This window comes from Phyllopteryx taeniolatus, chromosome 18 (assembly GCF_024500385.1).
Source record: "Phyllopteryx taeniolatus isolate TA_2022b chromosome 18, UOR_Ptae_1.2, whole genome shotgun sequence".
Taxonomy (NCBI): domain Eukaryota; kingdom Metazoa; phylum Chordata; class Actinopteri; order Syngnathiformes; family Syngnathidae; genus Phyllopteryx; species Phyllopteryx taeniolatus.
In genome coordinates, this window is record NC_084519.1 from 15,449,451 (window position 1) to 15,465,307 (window position 15,857).

The 15,857-nt window shown below is 41.3% G+C and overlaps 1 protein-coding gene across 12 annotated transcripts in view; it reads left to right on the top strand.

Moving 5' to 3' along the window:
• utrn (utrophin) overlaps positions 1-4,115 on the top strand; it is a 134,018-nt gene extending 129,903 nt beyond the window's left edge. For all 12 annotated transcript variants that reach the window (XM_061753252.1, XM_061753253.1, XM_061753257.1 and 9 more), the window contains 2 exons: positions 825-850; positions 2,382-4,115. In XM_061753252.1, coding sequence (XP_061609236.1) covers positions 825-850; positions 2,382-2,390 — 35 coding nt within the window. In that variant the 3' untranslated portion in view covers positions 2,391-4,115. The remainder of the gene's footprint in view (positions 1-824; positions 851-2,381) is intronic.
• The last annotated feature ends 11,742 nt before the right edge of the window (positions 4,116-15,857 follow it).

Sequence of the window (15,857 nt, forward strand, 5' to 3'; positions counted from 1 at the left end):
ACCAAACATACAGTAATTCACAGTAGTACTGTACACTGTTTTTTATTTTATTATCTTATACTATGTTTATATTTATATTTTATTCCATGTAGTGTTGTACAGAATTAAATTTTTTTAGCTTTTTTTTTTTTTTTTTTTTTAGACTAGAGAGCTTTTATTTTACCACAAAAGAATTACAACTGTCACTTAAAATCCTACAATATGGCAAATTATGCACGATATGAATATGAAAAAAAAAAATCTGCAATTCACTGAATCCGGAATATGTGAACCGCGAAATTACAAGAGAACAGACTAAGTAAATTGAGTTCCGAGCTAGGTCTCAAATAAAATTGATAAATCTAGGTACGACTGAATTTCTTTCCCAAATACCACCATCTTTTAATTGTGTACGTAATGTAATCATTCTCCTATTGTTGATGATTGTGTCCTCGCACACTTGACTGTCGTACCCCGCATCCCACAGCTCACTTACGATTCGAGGTTGCGCTGTCGTTAGTCAACAGTTTGTGAGTCCTTCGTTAGCTGCACTCAGTAAGTGCGTACTACTACTCCAATTCAATTAAACTATCCGAAAAGCTGCTACAACTTTATGATTAGCCTCTAAACTCTCTTAATGGATGACTGCAAACACTAAAAGCTTACTGCCCCCATTAAAAAAAAAAAAGAAAATGAATTAAAATTATATTCTGAGTTATGGCGGCTTTAAAACAGCATTGCACGGTATTTCTAAAATTGGTTTAGTTGTTGTTTTTTTAATTTCAAATCGTGTGCATGTTTTGTGGAAGCTGGACTAGATTGTGCGTTTGTTTTGTCTCCCACAGCCTCAAGCCTCTCGTCCAGACCACAGGTTAGATGACCTTCTCGATATTCATTTGTGTGTGTGTGTGTGTGTGGTTTCTAAATGCGTATCGCTAATTTTAATCATATTTGCAGTGTATGCTATGGGCGTAATGTTTAGAAGCGGTTCCAATGTTATAGCAGGCCCAAGGTCACCCACCCCAGCGAAGGCAGCGCCGTATTTGCGAGATTATTCTAGTCCCTCCCATGATGTCTTCTTGTAACGTCCCGACGTTAGGCGGTCCGAACAGACCAGGATGACTGAAAGCTCCCACGGGATGGCCTGTTCGAACCCCTCCAAGTCCAAGTGTTTGGTTTTTGAGGTCATAGGTGATGTGGAGGAGTTCTCCCCCCGCCCCCGGGGAATCATTTTCTCGCTCACTCCCCAAGGATGTTCCAATAAGAGAGTCCATACCATTAAAAATACATGTTGGGAGGAAAAAAAAAAGCTCTGAGACCTCTTCCCTAATTTTCTCCGCAAAATGAGTCATTTTATTATATATTATATGGCTTTTTGCATGTTTATCAGTTTTGTGTTTAAATTAAAAATGGTTGCCTTGGCTCAATAAAGGTTGGCAAATGCTGACATAATAAAAAGAAAAATTCCTGAAATTAAATTTTTATTCATGTAATTTTGTTTTATTTTGAATGTAATATTTTCATTGAGTAAAATTCTTAATTTACAAAAGTCAACATTAAACCATTTTTAAATCACTAATTATTATGATTAAATATTTCTGGTAACGTTCATGAATAATTTGATTGACTCATTCCTTAATTTCTCTCACGGGATAAATCAATTAAAAAAACATTGGTTTAATGATTTCAAAACATGAAAATGTATTCATTTATTTCATTTCCTGTAATTGAATGCTAATTTTAATTAGTGTTTAATCACTTGGACTGACTTATTCCTTAATTTCCCTCACAGTATGAATCAATTAAAAAACATATATTGCGAGTGGTGCTGGAGCCTACGTGCACATTCACACCTACGCACAATTTAGTCTTCAATTAACCTACCATGCGGGTTTTTGGAATGTGGGAGGAAATGTATATGGGCTGAGTACATTGTAAGTTCTTATTTCCAAGAAGTTTCAAACAAAAAGAAAGAGAAGGGGGGGGGAATAAGTCAAGCACTTGCTGTATTTCATCTTCTTCTCCGTGTGGCTCCAAATTGACTCGCAGCAGGCGGGCGGGGACTGCGGTCTTTTTTTTTTTTAAACATGAAGACTTTTGTTCAAACGTCACATATTTCATTATCTGAAGAAAAGTCGGACTTTGCTCAAAGTGTCTTCAAATTCAATCAGACACCACAATAGACACCACCTACAGGACGTGACGAGTGAAGAAAATGTGGACACTTGTCCAAATTAGAGGCACAGTGTGCTTGCTGCAAGCTGTTTATTTGTTGCTCTCGGTTAAAGTTTACTGAAAAACTGGCACATTAAAAATAAATAAATAAATAAAAACAATTGCACAATGACACACCAAAATGTTCAAGCCAACCATTACGTGATGCCATTTGTGTTGTTTTGCAGGTGATGTGACCACGTGACACGAGCGGCGATCCCAAAGAAGCCCCGGAACCCAAAACTCAAACCACTTCATCCAACCTTGTCGTCGTCTACTATGCAAAGTGTACAACAAGGTCACCAACTGTATGTTGTACCCGCTTTGACTTTTCGCCCTCAATATGGACCCCGAGCTTTGTATCATATATCCCCCCCCTTTTTTATTATTATTATGATTTTGTTTTTCAGGGGTGCTTTTGGAAGTCATTGGGTTCACCGGGAATCAGTCTGTTACTTTTCCTCTGTCATTCCACCGCTTCCACTTCCCCCCCCAACAAACTCAGATTTAGAAAGCAGTTATGGGAGCATACGCACGTCCCTATTAACAGCCGATCTTCAAAGTACAAAGAAGTATTAGGGCCATACTGAAAAAGAAACAAAATGAATACCTTGAGACTGAAATATAGATATATATTTTTTAAAGTAGAATTTTAAGAGGAAATAAAGTCTGTATTTTATGAGAATAAAGTAACAATACAGTACTGCGGTAAAAAAAGTCTGCATTTTGTGAGGTCAAAAAAGTCTTAATTTCATTTAAGTCAAGTTCTAATTTCACTGGAAGGGCAAGGTCTGTGAAAAATTTGGCATATTACAAGAAATAAATCCGATTATTACAGGAAAGCCATTGTGACTTTAACAAAAATATTATTTTGTAATGTTATGAGGAAAAGTTAGAATTTTATGGAAAGTCCTAACATAAAAAGAAAAATGTTTGATGGAAAATCACAAATTAATGGCAAAAAAGTTTCAATCTGAAAAGAAAACAAAAGTCAAAGGTTTACAAGAATAAAGTCATGATGCTACAAAAAGCGTCAGAATTTTGTAACATTACACATTTTTCTTTTCTTAAAAAAAAACAAAAACAAAAAACTAACAGCTTTTTGTCATAATATTCCAAATTCATTGGGACTCATCAACTCGGAACTTTCCGACTTTTTTCTCAGAAAATTGCAGCATTTTTTTCCTGTATTTTATTATTATTATTTTTTGTTCCCCCCCCCCCCATATTTTCAGTGTCTCCCGAACAGTCCAGCATCAGTACACTGAGAGACTTGATTGAATCTGTGTTTGTGCCTATACAGTTTGCAATTGCACTTGTGGTGAGGCAGGTGAGTGTGTACAAAGAGAGACATTTTGGACATTTTGGACAATTGCACTCGTTGTCAGACAATGTAGAAATTGTTTTTTTTTTTTTTTTTTTTTTTTTGGAGGAGGGAGTGGGGGGGGGGTCTTTTTGGGTTCAAAATGATCAATCAAGAGGAAAGCCATGATTGCCTTGCTACCTCAGTCTCATTCCGACACGCTTTAGTTTCAAACTGAACACTGCATTGAGGAGCTGTCGAGTTGTTGTTATTGTTTGTTTGGAAACATTCGCGTCACTGTTACTGTACCACAATTTTGGTCCTGCTGAACCGTGTGAGTTATTCCTTTGTTTTGTCGCGCTATTAATGCTATAGTGTATATCATGTACGACTTGTGCGACTTAACAACACTACTATATTCTCCTCCCTCCCCTTTGCAGACTGTAGCTTCATATGGGTGATTATTTTACCAGATACGTTACAATGGCAGAACTGTGTTGTTGTTGTTTTTTTCTAGCCCACCCCCTCCCTCTTTTTCCTGGTATGTAAAATAGATGGACCACTTTATGTCTAAAATGGCGACATTGTTTTATTTCCAAATAAAAATTTTATAACAATCCGCCTGCGCTTTTGACCAGATTTCTTATTTAAAAACGTGTCGTACTCAAGTAACGCATCGTGATGTTACTGAGATAAAAGGTGTCTCATGTCTTTTGAGAGACAGGTTTTGGCTTGTATGGCCTCTCTTGGCCCCCCAAAGGGCCACGGGTTGCCATTTGTCTGGTCAAACCTGAAGGTCTTGGCTGGAGATGCTGCAGCTAAATTAATTTATTTGCTGCCATTCACACGTCGGCGTTGGCTAGCGTCGTCCGTCCGACAGCTGTCCTCTTTAGAACCCGAGGTTTTGGCACACCAGCCGTGTTGCCGGTGCAAAGGCTAACCTGGCACAAGGTGAAGGACGGGAGGCGGATTTTGTCGAGGGAGGGGGGGGGGCTTGGAGGGCTGAGCAAATGAGATTATGTTAGCGATGAGGTGGCAAAAGTACTCACACTGCCAAATTTGAATGATTAAAATATCAGCAACTATATAAAATGAGGCTTTAAAATCAAATCATGACTTCATTAAATTGAATGTGAAAAATTTAACAGTTTGACACTTTTTTTTGCTTCAACTCACTGAACATTGTGCTGCTCCATCTGGTTTGTGCTCTTTGGCCACCTGGGGGCAATATAATACAGGGATAAAGAATATATGCCTGTGGGTTGTTATATTATCGGTCTTCATGTTTTGCTCCACCGTTGGTGTTCAAATATGCCTCGCTTTAAGCATTATAACACCAAATGTCGATGCTCGTCTGTCGTTTGGCATTGTATGTTAGCATTAAATAAGTGGACTTTCCTAAGGCAGAGAGCTATGAGGTCTGCTTAAACACACAGTTTAATTATCTTTGTTTTATGTTTACTTTGACAGTAAACGGCTGATAGCCAATCAGGAAGCTTGACAATAAATCCATTCAACCAGCCTCTTGTAACGTTCCAATGCACGTCCACCTTTTTCATGAGCTTACCATTTATTGTCCATCTTTTATCATAGCCTACGGCAACATAAACAAATACGTTCGTAAGCAGCATGTACAGTATCATGTTTATCGTAAAAAAAAAAAAAAAAAACACGGATATTGTGTATTATCTCCATCTGTGAATGCTGCCGGGTTAGTTACTAATGAAAGCAGACAAAGTCATATTGTTGTTGTGTGTGAGCTGGGAGCACCTGGAAGTGTTCAGGGAATCCGTCAGGATCCAGCACTTTCATTTACTGCACGAACGGCGAGCTCGGAGCAGATTATCGAAATGCCAGCCGGCGCGCCCCTCTATCACAAGCCAAAGCGCTTGTAAACACAAAAGAGCAGGCTTTAATTAAACACGTCAATTTCACGTTGACCTGAGGGGGGGGCTGGCAGAAATATTTCTGGGGAAATATGAAGTGCACCTTTGTTGTGCTGGGGCCTGGAAGAAATTGATATTGACCGTGTAGTACCGGGGTGAGAGTGATTGCAATTCCATTTACTTGCTGATGTATGCAACCCCTTCGCCTGCATGTGTTACTCCGTAACAAAAGAGATTTGTTATTCATGAGAAACCCTCAGCCAGGTGCAAAACAATGTTCCTCGTAAGTCCCAGTCGTGCTAGTCGATGCATCAAAAAATCCATACATCCATTTTTTTATACAATGTTCCCTCGCTGTATCACGCTTCATCATTCGTGCGCCGGCTATATTGTCAGATTTTTAAGCTATTGTTTTATTATTATCATCATTACAGTATACAAGCAAGTTTGAATTTAGAGTTGCAGTACCACATTTTGCCACAACATGCCAGGCAGTACTGAGCTCAATTGGAAGCGATGCAGTGTAATTAACTCATTCAATGCGTAGACGTTTATATTTGTCAACTGGAATCCAAGCGTTAACTGCCAGCAACGAAAATATTCGTCAAGTACGTTTTTCAGCGGGTAGGCGTGAAAGAGGGTCTCGCCCAAGCTTACGGCATACGGCATTACGTGTGACTTTCTCTGTACAATGGCTCTTTTTTTCTTCCAAAGAACAAACTGGAAAGACAACAGTAACGCACACGCCTCAGTGCTATTAGTCATCATAATCACTTCCCAGACGAGACATTTGTTGCGTTTCAGATGAAGTTAGTGAAATGTAATTGAGGAAGAAAAAAAAAATCTCTCTCAGCAGGCACCACAATTATCCAGTTTTACTTAATCGACAATTCAAAGTCATGAATTTGTATGCGGATGATGTACTGCTGTTTTAGATCGGCCTCAACCCTTGTCATGCCACGACGACGCCGACAGTTTGTTGTTGTTGTTTTTTCCGAGGACAAAAATGAGCCTTGGAAGGCCACAATGTCAACACATTCACGTAAACTTATAAAGGCTCACCCGAGATATATTGTGACATTTATTGTCACCAAAAGCGGCGATTCCACGGCCTTCACACGGAAAGGCAAGCCGGCGCTTTGCGGCTGCTGATTGTTCATGTCACGACACAACCTTGGCTTTGTAAGCTCATTCACACATGGGTCTTTGGTTAGGGGGGAGGGGGCGCGCTTTTGCACAAAGTCCCGTGATTTCTCAGAGGACTGTGTGTAAAACTACCGATAATTAATGAACATCAAAAGCAAAAAAGTGTGTGCGCTGCTCCACTTTTACATGAATGGATTTTATTCAGATGAACACTGCACCTGTCAATGCCGTTAATAAATCAATTTTGTCAGGCAGGAAGACAGCCAGACAGCCAAAATGCAATTGGTGCAGTCTCAGAATCCCACTCTGATTTTGCAGCGTATAGTGTGTGGCTTTGTGTTTCCTCAGCAAATGTTTTTGTTCAGGTTGGCAATCAGAAAGTTGAGCATTGCATCAGTTAAGCCAGACGCAGCTTGCACGATGCCAGGTTTTGGATTCAAAACGTATTTCCCCTGAAATTCCCATCAGTTACCACCACATTTTGGCAAATTGGAGCTTCCATTCAGAGGCGGTATAAGTACGCGCACTTATTGTGATGTTTGTGTACAAAAAAAAAACTCACGGAAAAGTAGAAGTACTGATTCGACTCCTCGTAAGGTAAAAGTATAGACTAAAATGTGCTGAAGTACAAAAATCTGTTATGTATTCTACAATATTCGTTTTGATAAATCGTCACATCAGAATAAAAACATTTCTGTATATAAAATGTTCTTTCTTTTATTAACTTGCATATTGCTTGTACTGAGAAAATAAGCTAGCTAGCGTTTGCTCAGGCTTTGTGCTATTAAAACAACATGTTGCCATACCTTTGCTAATGTTATGAACTAAAAAAAAAAAAATGCAAATAAGCTAATAATAACAACATAATAAAATGTACCTTAGCTGTATGTGTTTGTTCAGATTATATGGAGAATTTGTGAATGCCAGAAGCTATTGATTTATTATTATTTTTTTTTTTGGTCCCTGTGATCTCAACTGCGGCTCACTTGACCTCTCTTTATTTACGTCCCCTTTTATGTCGCGTCCGCGTCAGTTGGAAAAAAAAATAAAGCAGCACACATTTTTTGAAATGTGGAGAGTAAAAGTAAAAAGCTGTCGGAAAAATAAATAGTCAACTAAAATACAGATAGCGGAACGATCATCTTAAGCGCGCTAACATTTTCGTACTTCATCCCTTCCCACTTAGACCGCCTGTTTTATTCGTTCACCCCCTTTTATCCATTATTCCCCCGACTTCTAAAAACCCGACAAACACAGCCACCCAAAGGTATACAATGCCGGCGGCGTGATGTCCTTATTGATTTAGCCTAATTCCGCAGTATGTGAGGGATTATCTGCCCGACGCTGTACAAGCCACCGGTTACCAAAGACGACAAAATGTATCTGTTAGCCGCCGTGAATTGAATCATCCCGGCAGGCTCACGCTGATCCCGACAAATCGGGACAATGACGATCTCAGACCGGGCGCCCGTGATCCTCCCCCCCGTCTCCATCCCGAGTTGAAAAGGACAGCTTTAGTCAAAAGGAATACAGAACAATCAAACACAAAAAAGGACACAGGAATCAGGTGCAGGAGTATCAACTCAATATCTTCTTAAATCCACCGGGCGCCCGTAAACAAACCAATATGCCAAATATCACGGCGCTTTCCTCAGCCGGGCCCCCAGTGTTAACGAGAACAAAAACACACACACACACACAGAGAGAACGAAGGTGACACAAAGTACACGTTCTCAGTCTGTGTAGGAGCTCTCCAGTTTGTCACAAGCCTGGCACGTTGTCATCGTCGTCGTCGTCGTTGTTGTTGTTGTTATTGTGGTCTGTTCATCTCAGGGAAGTGCGCCCTGTCTTTCCGCTGTTTGTGTATTTATTAATCTTCTTCTTACTTCTATCTATGATTTTCCTTCATCATTCCATTGTAACTTTGAATATTTGTGAATTGAACTGAATGAGACATTTGTATTCATCATTAAAAAAAATAATAAGAATTTCGTGCGTAAAGTGCCTTTTACTCTGCTCCCGTCGTAGCTGTTTCCGTTTTCCCTCATTTTGCTCGATGAAGGTAAGTCGTCGAATGAAAGAGCTACGATTTTGTGTATTATTTGTACTTTATACTATCTCCTTCCTGTACTTGTTGTGGTAAAACTTCAGAGAATCTAGATGGAGTCATATCTACGGTATTTCTCATCTTAGTTCATCGTCTCACACATGGCCATCTTATTGAACGGCCTTTTTCTTTGCCTCTCCCGAAATTACCGGTCTGGCCTGTCATTCTTGGCTAGCATGGAAGAATCCTTTCTATCAGTGGAGTGTGAATGAGATCTTCAGACGGTCCACGTTTCCAGACGTGTGAGGCGTCTTGAACTTCGAGAAGGGAACAGGTCCGAAACACTTGGCGCTGACCTCTCATTGGACAAAGATAACTTGCAATGGGACCAAAACAACCAATTTTCTCCAGTGTCTGAGGATGAAGTCTGTTTCACTCCAGGATAAAAGACGACAATCATTTGTGCGCAAGCTGTTGACAGCAAAATATCGCTTTTCTGAGCAAGTGCAGATTTGAGTTCCCGTCTCGAAAAAGCCTTAGGAGCTGGTCGCCTTCCCAGTCCAACTTACTTCCGTGGAAGAAGGCCAAAATCCATCATTAGTGACTGCCTGCGTGCGTCTTGCTTTAAAGTCCCATTGGCTGGTTTGCCCGGTGAACAATCTTTTGGAGAATTCTTCTCAAGTACTGTATTCACAAAAATGTTTGAGGATTTTCAACAATGCTATCGTGCCGCCACAGATGTGGGACAGTGGAATTGCTTGGGATGGTTTGACCGCTGGATATACCGTCGACAAGTTCGGAGAACGACGGAGAATTTATTTCTTCAGTCATTCGTGTGAAGAACAAAAGCATATTTCATTTGCGCTGAGAATTTGACTTTAATGTCCTCACACTTACGCCAATACTTTTTAATTACTTGCTATAATTTGTTGGCTTCTTTTGCTCTTGTAAAAAGTGTATCTACTGATTCTTTTTTTTTTGGAGCTGGCCATCGAATAATGATGCAAATGCATTTAAATTAACATTTTTATTCGCGTGACATAGAAGTAATTGGATTGGGCAAAATTAAATTCAGACCAGCACACGCAGTCAGTGCTGATTTTTAATGATCAATTATGATTGTTTTTCCTTCAGTGTCACTGAGGCCACGATAGGTCAGCCGATGCAATCTCTTTCCTCTACCCAACGTGAGGACATAATTACTGAGACTATGCGCGAGCATTCCTTCGACCGCTCTCAGCCGTTAGCCGACCTAAACTAGCTTATAAATGCCATTTGTGGACAATTTGATGCCATTTTCACCTGAAGACCTTTAAATACGACCCAGCGTGACGACTCACTTAAATGACAATCACGCAAATTCAACCCCAGTGAGATGGTTTTTTTCTTTTTTTTCCCCTTTCGTACTCATTGTTGCTAAGTAAATTCAGTGCAGAATCACTTCGGTACAGTGGCGGTCTTTTTTCTTTTTATTCCATTTTATTTCCTTCCTGGCCATGGTTTATCCCTGAGAATTGCTTTTTCCAACCCCATAAACTTAGGATACGAAAAGCAGACCTTGTTCCTCTTTCTCTGGTTTCGTGTCATCCCATCGGTGTGAGACAAAGCAAGATGCGTGTGGCTGAGGGGTGCTCGTTGCATAAGGCAGATGATAACTTCGCGTTAATGTGTTCATGTATGACCTCGCCTAAGGAGAAAGAGACAGTTCTTAGACCAGCCCAAAGGTTGTATTTCAACTGTCTGCTCGCATGTGACTTTTGAATCAATTGTATCTCATTATTCTAAAAGTCCTTGTCGTCTCTCGTCTAATAAAGGGTGAACATTTTCCAATGGCAACTTTCTTCCTTTTTTTTCATGTGTTGTCAATAAGAAAATGAGCACACTTTAATATTGTACTTTATACAATTCAACAGTCATGACATAATTTAATAAATGTAAAGAAATGATCATTTATTTTGCTTCAATTCAATGGACATTGTGCTGCTCCTGCCGGTGTGCGCTCGGCCACCAGGTGGCAGTATCACACAGACACGGATAAACATGATGTGGCTCAGCCCCTTAGTAAGCCGCGCTAACGTTAGTCGTTCTTTGCAGAGGATAAAGAAGATATACGTCTGTTAGTATTATCCGTCTACATGTGTTGCGCCACAGTTTGCAACGCTCGACACTGAGCCGCAGTGACTCTCGGCACTGTGAACGAGCACAGTTCATGAAAGGGGGGTTTAGCTAACTGCCTGAAGGAGCAGTCTCCTGGAGCACACGGGCGGGCCGATATGAGCCAGCTCCTTGAATAAGAACTCAAAGATAAGGAAAAAGCTGAGAGTGGAGGCCATCGACAGAAGCCCCCGTTTTCCCTGCCGCTTGCGTCGAAAGCAAAACGAAGCAGGAGTGATGCGGCGCATGGAAATAGCGGCCACGCATACGCTGAAGGAGATCTTGAAAAGGGTTGAGGAGTTGGAAAAGGGGAGCGAGATGGACTCGAGTGGAATGACCCGCTGGTTTCAAACAGCTTCTTTCCAGCATGTGGCTGTGCTACTGGAAGGGCAACCTAGCGTAAAATGTCTTGGTCATCAACGGCTGGCCCTCGACCGACGCGGGGCAGGATGACGGCGAATGGATCGCGTGATCAGATTCCTTTTCACCGGTCAGGAGGAGCTTACATTGCTTTTCCATAGAGGCCGCTCAGAACTCCTAAAGTTATCATCTACCCTATGTATTGACTGGGCACCAGTCATCGCATTTCTACTGCAATAATAATTTTTCGTCCATAACGCACAAGCCGGTGGCCTCATTTTGTGTCAGGCGAAGGTTCTGCCGATAAGGCTTCTTATTATTCAACAACATACCACATCAGTTCTTGAAAAATAATCACAATTGGGACTAATTTCCTCCCTGGAAGGCATACAATGTGATTTCTTTTCTTTTTTCTTTTCTACTTTTCTGCTCTCCCACCATGGTTGCGTGAACATGATTGGGTATTACTGGGGCACGGCGTAAACAACATGCCCCGCTAAGACGAATGCTGATGGAATTCACAAACTTTTCTTTTCGTTGTCGTTTCAACTCCACGCCAACATTTTGGTTGAGTAAATGCAAAAAAAAATTTAAAAAAAAATGATGAGGAAATCCATCAATCACCATGTATAAAGTACGTCTCTGAGTCGCTGAAGGCCAAAACCACTTGTCACCAAATACAAAGTGTTATTCTGCTGAAACGGGAAAAAATGTGACTTCCTCTCCCTACTTTCTTTGCAAAGCTTTATTCCCGAGGTTTAACTTTCTGGTGTTGCTCACCCGCCGACTCATCCTGCCAAACGAGAGACGTCCGCACTGTGCCTGGTTTTTTTTTATGCCGACGTTTTGCCGATTTAGTTTCATGTAGGCGATCGAAATGGCCTTCACAACATGATCATACAGCATTGTGGGCATTTCTATAAAAAAAAAAAAAAACTGCTGATAGTATAGTAATCCTGCATTTTCCACATATATCACATTAGACACGGTGATGATCGGCATTCAATCTTGTTATCCTATCATCTGAAATTTGGGATTTGGATGAAAGTAACTATTTGTACCGCACCTTCAATGAGGTCCCGTTGATTAATCCATAAATTAAATCTTAACATTAGAACCCAGAGGACGCTCACAATTGCCATGAAATGACCGCTGTTCTTGAACGTACCGCTGCTGCAATATTGGGGCTTGAAATGATCTTTTTACGAGTTTCGAAAGAAGTTAACTTGGAATAAAATCCCCCTTGCCAGCCTGCGGTGGCATGAAAACACGAAAAAGCCAAACACACTTGGAGTTCTGCTGCAAATTCCGGAAAAGTGGCATGATTCCTCAAAGTGCTTTGTAATGCCACGTAGCGAGCCATCTTGTTTGTGTTGTACTATCGAATCCATTCCCAAAGTGCGTACTATTCAAACTCGTTTTTAATCCACTGGCACGGTGGTCTTCAACTGAATAAACACCGCCACCGCCCAAAACGTTTCGTTTTAAGTACATTGGGAATTCCATTCAACTCACGACGTTGCCCGTGGGGTATTTTCAGAAGACTCTTGATTAAACGAAGCACTCGGGGGGGCCCTCAGTCATTATTATACATTACAACCTTTAATGCTGATGCTCGTGTCGTTGCCCATGCTGAGAACGACGACAACATCCCAGAGAGGTTTTTTTTTTTTAACGTGACTTTACATGCTTCTGCCGCTTCCAAGTAACAATACAGTAAGCGTGTTTAAAGTCAGAGCACGGTGATGTATGGTATTGTTTTTTTTTTGTTTTGTTTTTTTTGTTCAGCTAAAAGCCTGAAAGACGTGGGTGAAATCACATACAAATGATTTCGAGCCCGGAGGCGGAAGATGGCGGAGGATTATCTAAAAAAAGGTAGAAATTGGGTGGTGGCGCGTTCACACAAATCTTAAATCGGAGAAGGGAAAGCAAAAGACGCAGCATCGAGCACCGAATGATGGGACAGACGTATTATTGTCTCAATTGGCGTTTTTGCGAGAGGAAAGCGCCGGACAGAGTGGCACGAAACAAGTACTACTGACTTACGGCAGGTGTGTTCAGTCTATGTCGGTAAATATTTGCCGGAGAAAGATTTATTGCGACAATAAACCTCGACATTTTCATTGTGTAAAGTCAAGGCTGAGCAGACGTTTTCTTTTCACGCATCCTCACTTTGAAGTGCTGAACCTTGGTGGGCTACGCTTCCATGATACAATTTCTTCTTTGACAAGCAATCCTTAAAAGGCATAGGGGCAAGTTTATTAGTATTAAAGTATGAAATCATGTTTTATATAGTATATTGTCGCTGTCGGGCAGAATCCCACCACCTCCAAAATGGCAACTTTTTCAGGTCAAGTTGCTATTCTACTTTATTGCTATCGCATACCGTTGCACTCTCACAAGAACACAAACATCTTCATCTTCCAACATCTGCGAGGCATTAGCGATACAATCAAGGCAAAATTGATAGGTACTGTATATTTATATATGCGGAAATTAACCTGCAAGTGTGGGATGATGTGGCTGTCTTTTTCACTATCACTATTTTCACTCGTTCACGTCTAAAAACAAACAAACAAACAAACAATATAGGCAAGGATTACATTGCAGAATACATTGTAGTCGTTCAATGAGGACATGTCATTGCCACCTGCACCAGACGTGTCAGGGTTAGGGGTTATGGTTAACCCTAACCCGTGTGGGTGGGTAAAATCGGGCTGAAAAATCAAGTCAGAAAACCAAAATGAGCTGGTGCCGGTGCTCTGGGTTTCAGTAGCTTGCCTGCTGAATTAGACGCGCCGCTGTGACGGTTGTGTTCACCGTCTCCATCTTTTGGGGGATAAGGTTTGTTTTAGTGCTCGGTTTGGAGTGAGGATTGGGGCTTTGGGTACAGATTAGGTTTAGCTTCCATGTTTGAATTGGGGCCTTGCACCATAGGCGGGATATAATTCATGTATCTATACAATGATCCACTCATTTGTGCGAATATGTATATTTTCTTTCGTGAATGTGGAGTTTGACCATTAGACGGATTGCATGAATAATCATGCGAGTGCGCGCGTGGTTTGAATGAAGGGACGCTCATGTTTGCCTGCGACTGCTTACTTGGAAATGACACAATTTACTGGGAGCGGCGAGGCGCGCAACGCCGCACATTTTCCAATTCTCTACCCCGTGAAGACGCCAAATTGAATCCACGGCAGACACGAAATAATGAGGCGGTGTGAGGCGTTCAGTCAATGAAACGCCGAGTCCGTCTATCAGCCGCTGTGCACCAAACGGGAGAAGATAACTGCTTTTTTTGTTTTTTTTCAAAAGGGCACAACTTAAGTTTCGCCGCTGTTTTTGTAGCTTTCGCCTTTATGCGATGGAGTCGCGACATGTTACCTTCATGTTGCCTGAGTTATGACGAGCAGACCGGGAAGGTTATTGCCTTGAGTTGTTAATAAAAGCTTACTTTGTGGACTACGCCTTGCCGTCTGTTGAACCCTTTTTTACACAACTTAAGAAAGACTTTGAATGAAAGCGCATTGATTCCAGGAAATAAACGGCCAAGTCTCACTTTAATTTTTTTTATTTTTGGGTGGATATGCGAAAACTGGGACAAAATGTATTGAAAACTACGGCATTAGATGTGACCTTTGCTTTGAGCTCAAAAACAGCAAATAGGTGATTACCCCCCCCCAGAAAATAACGGAGGATAGTTTCCCAAAAACAACGTGCGGATAGGCGAAGGCTGACTCCCACGTTCACTGTATTTAATAAATGACCACTGCTACTTTCACTGTGGAATTTAGTTTCCTCCTTCGCTAAAATATTGCATCCTGGATGACGAGAGTCCAAGTTGACCTTTTCCAAAGTGGTGCTCTGAATTGCTGACTTGGCCCGCCGGCTGTCATTACGTGCTCTGGGCTGTTATTTGCCGTACTGTGTCACGAAATTACCTCCAATTCCCTTCTGCCCTCCCATCAACCACAAAAATTGTGTGCGCATTGTGTGTGTGTGTGTGTGTGTATTCGCAAAGGACCGAAAAAGCGAGAAGTCATCTTCTCAGGTGGGAAAGATTGACATTAAATGTTGTTTTTCTTTTCTGAAGATAAATGGAGTTCCGTTAGCTGAGCCGTCTCATGTTAATGCTTCATTTGCAAAGTCATTACGGATCGGCTTTGGGTTTGAGCGCTTTGACGGCGGAGATCAAATGTTGAGCCCCCGCCCCACCGAATATGGCGGATGACTTAACTGAATATGACAGTTACATTTGACATCTCAGTAACGCTGATTTGCTTCCGATTATGGCCTCGAGGTCCCATGAAGGCTTTCTCCGACAGTCCAAGTCGAAGCTTTGACCTACATGAACAACCTCGATTCGAATATTTGCCGCACGAAATTGCATTCATTTATTGCCAGCAGTTAATTCTCTTCATGTTATCGCGTCTCTCTCGGGCGCGCTGCTTCCCGTACATCTGGATGTTAAGATTGTTTTGTCCAATCGGATTTCAGCCTCTATGTGTTGCCACGTCAATCTAATCTGCCCCAAGGCTGTTCAGAATCAGTAGCGGTCGCTGATTTAACTTAAATCGAATTAAGCCGTCAAATCTGCGTGTAATTGCAAATGTGTGGGAAATTCACTCGACATGAATTATGTTAAATTATATAGTGCTACAGGTTTACGTTTTTTGATTGTCGTCATTCATGTAGAAAAGCGGTGTTGATAAAAACCCTTTCCAGCATTTTGCGCTTCCATTTGTGTCCACCTGCTCCCGGACCC